Source organism: Athene cunicularia (genome assembly GCF_003259725.1).
Source record: "Athene cunicularia isolate RWA chromosome 18 unlocalized genomic scaffold, athCun1 chr18_part1, whole genome shotgun sequence".
NCBI lineage: Eukaryota > Metazoa > Chordata > Aves > Strigiformes > Strigidae > Athene > Athene cunicularia.
The window spans coordinates 1,117,172-1,124,782 of NW_020799123.1; the positions used below are offsets into that span (position 1 = coordinate 1,117,172).

The 7,611-nt window shown below is 50.8% G+C and overlaps 1 protein-coding gene across 1 annotated transcript in view; it reads left to right on the forward strand.

Moving 5' to 3' along the window:
- Positions 1-2,715: 2,715 nt before the first annotated feature.
- Positions 2,716-7,611, forward strand: part of DNAH9 (dynein axonemal heavy chain 9) — a 206,644-nt gene continuing 201,748 nt past the window's right edge. The window contains exons 1-4 of the mRNA XM_026861253.1: positions 2,716-2,745; positions 3,074-3,270; positions 5,847-6,005; positions 6,780-6,910. Of these exons, the coding sequence (XP_026717054.1) occupies positions 2,716-2,745; positions 3,074-3,270; positions 5,847-6,005; positions 6,780-6,910 (517 nt within the window). The remainder of the gene's footprint in view (positions 2,746-3,073; positions 3,271-5,846; positions 6,006-6,779; positions 6,911-7,611) is intronic.

Consider the following 7,611-nt stretch of genomic DNA (forward strand, 5'->3'; position numbering starts at 1 on the left):
CTGGCTCAGCCCGACTCTTCAACCCCTCCAGGGATCCCGGGGACTCCCCCCTGCCCTGGGCAGCCCATTCCAACGCCCAACAGCCCCTTCTGCACAGAAATCCTTCCTCAGAGCCAGCCTGACCCTGCCCTGGCGCAGATTGAGGCCATTCCCTCTTGTCCTGTCACTTACTACTAGGTTAAAGAGGCTCATCTCCAGCTCTCTGCCCCCTCCTGTCAGGGAGTTGCCGAGGGCCAGGAGGTCTCCCCTCAGCCTCCTCTTCTCCAGACTGAACCCCCCCAGTTCCCTCAGCTGCTCCCCAGCAGACCTGTGCTCCAGACCCTGCCCCAGCTCCGTTGCCCTTCTCTGGACACGCTCGAGTCATTCAATGGCCTTTTTGGGGTGAGGGGCCCAAAACTGAACCCACTCATCGAGGTGCAGCCTCACCAGTGCTGAGTACAGGGGTCAGATCCCTTCCCTGTCCCTGCTGGCCACGCTAGTGCTGACACAATCCAGGAGGCCATTGGCCTTCTTGGCCACCTGGGCACACTGCTGGCTCCTGTTCAGCTGGCAGTCAACAGAAGAAGCCCCTGCTGTTGTAGTTCAGCCCTGGGAGGACTGGAACACCTAGAGGTAACCTACACCGGAGCATCTTGAGAAGAATGTATTCTGTGTGGAGGAGCCACAATGCAGAGAGTTTGTGGAGGACATCTCCAGTGAGAGGGATGCCCTGGGGAGCAGGGGGAGGAATGCTGAGAGTGCTTTGCCCACCACCCCCGCCCCCAGCCTTGCAGGTCGAAGCAGGGGACTGGCTGCACCCCCCAACCCTTGCCCCTGCACTGCTAGGGGAGGAGGGAGAGATACTGGGAAAAAGATAGCCCGGGAAGAAGGGAGGGGTGGGGGGAGGTGTTTTTAAGATATGGTAACGCTTCTCACTGTCCCATTCTGTCTGTTAAGTGTTGTTATTGTTTTGAATTAAAGTCATGTCCTTTTTCTTTCCCTAACGAGCCTGTCTTTTGCCTGTGATCATTAATGGGTGAGCAACCCCTCTCTGTCCTTATCTCCATTCCTGAGCCTTTTGATTAATTTTTCTCCTTCCCAGTGCAGGGGGGAAGGGGTGAGTGGGTGCTGGGTGGTGCTCAGTTGCCCTCTGGGCTCAAACCACAACACCCCTGTGCAGACAGATGTGGTATTGCCGTAGGGAACAGATCGTGCCTGGGTTTGGTCCCACTTTCCTCTCAAACTTCACGAAGGAAAACAGAGGGGTGGGGCTGGGTCAGGAGGATGGGGTGGGTCTGCATGAAGGTGGGAAAGGTCTTCAATTTCCTGAGGTTGGGGACATGCCTTGCTCTGCCCACTGCACGAGCACTTCCTGCAGAGTCTTTTGTCTGAGGTTTTTAGGACAGTCTTTGAAGACTTTGTCCAGTGAAAGTAATAGTTTATGTCAAACTTTCAGCGGGTCAATTAAGACATCAGGAATAGACGCACCATAACTATGTCTTTATTCAGTGAGGAAGTGCAGCTGAGCTGTGGGTCACAGCTGGGGTGACCTTGCCTACTTGTCACAACTCTTGTGATGGCTGAAGGGAGCACACGCCTCTCTGTGGAGCTGGGCGTTCACTGTAAGCCCAGTTATTATTTTAACAATCAAAATGAAAATAAACAGCTATCATTTGATTAGTTACAACACTACTAGCATTAGCAGTCCACATGATGATTTAAGTAATGGAGACAAAACTTGCTAATAATGTAGCTAAAACTGTTGAAGGTGAACTGGGCAGTACCTGCCTGTGTTCCCTGGGGTTGTGCTCCCTTTCCTGCAGCTCCCTGGGCATGAAGGTTGCTGATGCCAGTCTTCCTGAGGTCTACAGCACTAGTCATGGTTACAAAGAACTTCCAGCATCCTGTGATGACATTGTTGTGGTGCTGGGCTGCTTTACTCCTCTTCAGTTTTGTGTCCATAATGTAGCTGGTTTTATACCTTTAGCCTCCCCTGAGCTTGGTAACAGTGTGCTGGGTTTGTGTGGCGGGGTTTTGGTATCAGGGGAGGGCTCTGTAGTGGTGGGCCCCTCTGAGAAGCTTCTCAAAGCTCCCTCAGCTCCATGTCAGACCTGCTTCTGGACAAAGCTGAGCCAATTCGCAACAGGAGCTGCGCCTCTGCGGTGATGTATTTGATTAAGAAGGGGAATTTAGGAGGAGGAGTTGTGAGGGAGATACCTATGTGAACACTGAGGTCAGGGGAAGAAAGGAGGGGGTTGTGCACTGGAGCAGAGACTCCCCTGCAGCCTGTGGTGAGTTGCCAACCTTGGCTGTTGCCACAGGCTGGTCCCAGAGCAGAGCCAGCCCAGGATTGGTGACAGACACACTGTTGCTATAACAGCTCAAAGAAGCCAAAAGCAGCTCAGGTCCAGGCAAGCTCAGGCCAGCCCTGAGACCCCATGCTGTTGGGTCAGTTGGGAACTTTCAGAGATTAAGACAAAAATCATATTTAGTGGGCTGCAATTTTGGAAAATAACCTAGAAAGTGGCTGTGCTCAAGATGTGCAGTACAGTTGGGATGGGACCTAGGTGATCCTCACCAACAGTAGATCCCAGGAGGCACCAGAAGACCTTTGCTTTCAGCATAATGGGGGTTGCTGTCAAGGGACAGCCTGTGGGTTCAGCCCAGCTCTGATAGTCTTAAAAGGCTGCCTGAAGCCCATGCCCCTGCCTGCTTCCCCTGCCCACTGGCTGTGAAATGGCGAGCAAGCACCAGGAGGTGGTGAGGGCAAGTGGAGAAGAACCCATGGAGCTATCTCTAGTTGCAGGTTTGAGAGGCTGGGAGAGCCTGGGGACAGGGCTGCTCACTGTCTGCTGGTTTCCACCCTTCTCAGCTGCTTAGATTCAGAGGGGAGGGTGTTCTGATATACAAAGTGGGCCTGCAGAGGGGCCTGTTCATCATCACCTGCCCTTGTTTCACACAGACGGGGAACTGCTTAAGACAGCAATGAATATGGGTCTCCAGGCTTGGCTGAGAAATGACCTCAGAGCCTGGTGGCCTGTCTGTCTCCTGCAGCACTTTCTTCTCCATTGCTCTTTCATGACTCCTTCTATAGGTGATTGTGCCCATCCTGACAAACCAGAAGAACCATCAGGGCTGGCCACGAGTGGTGTCACAAGACATTATACGTCATGTCCACAGCCTAAAAAGTACTGTTTTCAGGGTTGTTGGCCAAGTAAAGGGCAAGACTTTGCTGCCTCTTCCAGCCGGCTCGGAGGGAATCGAGGACATTGATCTGGAAAATGAGAAATTGTGAGTACCACCCCTTCTTCTCCACTGGGTTTTCTCCTGCTGACACATGTTCTGTGTCTTCTGGGGATCCTCCCCCCAATCATGGGGACTCTTCTTGCTCCCTGTCATGTGCTGCTCATCCAGACTGCTCAGATGGGTGTATATTTTGCTCTACCTGCTCTCTAGTTTATGGGCTCTGGCTCTGGGGGAGGTGCAATACTATAGGTGGGAAAAACTGAGAAAGTGTAAAGGCCTGTGGGCACACAGAACAGCAATGAGTTGCTTGGATCACTGAGGAAAAAAACCCAAACCTGTGGGCAAAACCTCTCCTGTTTTACTGATGCCACTGAATGGGAAAGTAGGATTCTCTCTTTTCCTGGCTTCTGTCTGCCAAAGCATGCTCCCGAAATACACTGTTTTGCAGTTAAATGACTCGCTTGTTAGTGACACAGGCTGCCTGTTTGGTCAGGACTATTCTGCCTTCCTTTAAAATCAGATTTATCATACAAAGGTATAGGAAAACACACCTATAACTCCCTGCAACCTCCTAAACTGTTCATGGTCCCATAGAGATTTAGAACCTGTTGTTCCTGTCCTCCTGGGGAAGTAGGGTGTCTTCCCAGACACCCACTTCATTTCCTTGTGTTTCTCTTCAAGAAGTTAATAACTTTGATATTTTTGGTTCTTTCCATTAGACCTTCCTGGTAGCTGTCATGATTCTGAAGTTCTACTTACGATCCTTGAGGGACAGTCCTCAGAAATGCCACCTCAGATTTTCTGACTAGTTAGAATCATAGAATAGAATCACAGAATCATTTAGGTTGGAAAAGACCCTTAAGATGATTGAGTCCAACTGTAAACCTAATGCTGCCAAGTCCACCACTAAACCATGTCCCTAAGCACCACATCTACACCTGCTTTAAATATCCCCAGGGATGGTGACTCAACCACTTCCCTGGGAAGCTTGTTCCAGAGCTTGGTAACCCTTCTGGTGAAATTTTTCCTAATATCTAAGCTAAACCTCCCCTGAAACAACCTGAGGCCATTTCCTCTTGTACCATCACTTGTACCTGGAAGAAGAGACCAACACCCAACTCTGTACAAGCTCCTTTCGAGTAGTTGTAGAGACCAATAAGGTCTCCCCTCAGCCTCCTCTTCTCCAGGCTAAACCACCCAGTTCCCTCAGCCTCTCCTCATAAGACTTGTTCTCCAGACCCTTCACCAGCTCCGTTGCCCTTCTCTGGTCACACTCCAGCTGCTCAATGTCTGTCTTGTAGTGAGAGGCCCAAAAGTGAATGCAGCATTTGAGGTGTGGCCTCACCAGTGCTGAGTACAGGGGTAAGATCCCTTCCCTAGTCCTGCTGGCCACACTGTTTCTGATACAAGCCAGGATGCTACTGGCCTTGGCCACCTGGGCACACTGCTGGCTCCTGTTCAGCTGTCTGTAACCAACACCTCCAGGTCCTGTTCCACCAGGCAGCTTTCCAGCCACTCTGCCCCAAGCCTCTGGCACTGCATGGAGTTGTTGTGACCCAAGTGCAGGACCCAGCACTAAGCCTTGTTGAACCTCATACAACTGGCCTCAGCCCATCCTGTCCAGACCCCCACGTAAGCTTTCCTACCCTCAAGCAGATCAACACTCCTGCCCAGTTTGGTGTCATCTGCAAATTTAACAAGAGTGAACTCAATCCCCTCATCCAGATCAGTGGGTAGCTACAGGAGGTTGAGCCTCTTATGCAGCCAGTCTTTATCCTGCAAAATGTCCAACACCTGAGGAGTCACCACCCTTTGCTAGCTGATAGGTCTGTCAGGGCGCTTACATTGCAGCTGGGGAACTCTCACCCTGGTCTTCCCAAGGAGTCAGCTTGGTTCCTGAAGCTTGGAGTGGAAGGATTTTGATTGTTGCAGTGCTGTGAGCCTGGCCCAGTCTAAAATAACTGAGTCTGGAAGGTTCACAGAGGCAGATGCATTTGCACATCATGTCATGGTCATGTCTAGGCTGTGTGCTTGCACCTGTGGGACCTCACGAGATGTGTTTAGCGAGTGCAGCGGAATTAATCACTCCTCAGACAGGATGTGGTGCAGGCGGGATTGTGTGAGAAGTTACTGCTTCCAAGGCAGTGAGGTGACCTGCCCTCAACATGCAATCCCACTTTGTGTAGTTTCTCTCTGAATTAAGCAAGTTTATGGCTGTGGGGAGATAAAATAGATTCAGGGAGAACAGTACAGGGAGAGATAATTTTGCTGGAGGTCTGGGTCTCCAGGTCAGACCCTGAATCCAAATGAATCTGATGCAACAGTGAGTGGCTGTGCAGAGAGGTAGCCACTGGCTCTTTATTTCCACCATTTGTTTTATGAACAATGTGTTGTTGTGCACGCTGCTGCAGAGCTTCATCCATTTTCTCCAGGGTGTAATTTCTGTATTAAAGCAATGGCAAAATCTTTTGAGTTTTGATTGTTTTGTGGTTTTGAAATGTGAAGCTAGACTGTAATCTGTAAAATCCAGCTGCCCATGGGGTCATTTGAAGTAGATCCAACTCAGTAATGCCCATCAACAAGTGGAAAGCATAGTTAACCAAAGTTAACGTTTTCTGCAGCCTGGAGCTGATAGATAAATCTCTTATACATGCCGCTGAGTCAGCCATCATAGACTGGAGCTACCAAATCCAGGGAGTGCTGAAGAAAGAGTCTTCAGAGCCTCTCCTGCAAGGCAGCAACCCTAACCCGAAGGTGGAACTGGAATTCTGGAAGAACAGGTATCCTGGGCAGCCTGGCCAGGGCGGGTGGTCACTGGCGCTGGTTTTGGGTGGAGGGAGAGTGCTGGTGACAGACAGAGCTGCTACTTCTGTGAGCTGAGAAGAGCAGGCTGCCTCATGTTCATGTAAAGACTTGACCTAAGGAAAATTTCTCCCACACATAAAATAATCATGACCTGCAAAGTGTCTGGGAGGTCACTGGGCAGCTGGCTGTGTTTTAACTTAGCCCCAGCACAGGAGCTGCACCTCAAGGGAGTCGTATGAGAAACATTCTGCTGCTGTTCACTAGGAACCAGCCACAGGAGTAAGAGCTGACAGACACCTTCTGTAGGGTCTTCTGTAAACGGTGCCCCTCAGCTGGCTGCTGTTCATCTGTGGATGCCAGAGGAGGTTTAAATGTTCAAGAGCCAGAGAGTAGAATTTCCTCCTGTCATTTCAAAACCTTTGTGCCATGTTGGTTTGGGCTGACTTAGGACAAAACCCTGCCTGTTGGAGAGCTGTTACTAATACCTGCAGAAACATCTGATGGCTTTTCTCAGCAGTGTCCTGCCAGTAACAGAGCTGCTGGCATGCTGAACCCCAGCACAGTCTGTCTGTCCTGTAGGGTTTGTCCATGCTTCCTGCGGGAGCTTCCTCCCATTTCCTTTCACTGTTGGGACCCAGTCCATGTGTAGCTGGAGGAAATCCTGAATCAGGCCCAGGGGAAATGGATGGTGTGGAGGGGCAGCTGATGCTGCCCCAGTGTGGACTTGTAACGTGTCTTGGTTGCTGTAGGTGTGATGACCTGGAATGCATTTACAGTCAGCTGAGAATGAAGAAGGTCAGGAACATGATGGAGCTGCTGGAGAGAGTTGAGAGCAGCTATGTCCCAGCCTTCAAACTGATGCTCATGGATGTTGAGGCAGGTGAGATAGTGGAGGAACTTCCTCTTATTGCTGACTTCTGTGTCATGCAAATTCATCTGGGCTTTGTTCATAGCCTAGTGTTTCTGACTGCAAGCTCGTTGTGGCTGTAGTGGCCCTGGTCATCTGCAGTTTGCTGTGACCGTGGGGACTGCAGCCTTGTTTCTGGCCCTCTGGTTCATGGGGAGAAACTGGGCTGCTTGTGCTTCATCTGATGCTTTTGTTTCCGGGCTGAGACAAGCTTGATCACCGGTCTGTTGAGACAGACCTTTTCCAAAGGTCAGGGTGAGTGGATGTGGGAATTCCGTCTGCTGTAATAAAGCATTTGCATTAATCCAGCAGGACTCACCCCAACTTTCATCAGCTCCTCCGGTGTCAGTCTGCAGGAATGGAGGTTCAGGATAAGAGGACTGATCTTGTAGCTAACTGAAACTACTTTGTTAGACTGCTGTTCCTCAGGCTTTGGCCACTGCAACCCAAACTTCCTTGCTAAAGTTTGCACTTCCTTTGAGCATGAAGATTTCTGGGCCTCTGATGAAAGCAGGGAGGTGTTGTCACCTGTGTCACACGAGAGGAAAGCAGAGTCCCTGCAGTTGTGCACAAATCCCGGCAGAGCTGGGCAGAGGCAGAGCTCCGCATCCTGCGTCATGGCAGTGTGGTGGGGAGGGAGGTCTGTCACCTGCCAGGGGGCTGCAGCCTTGGGG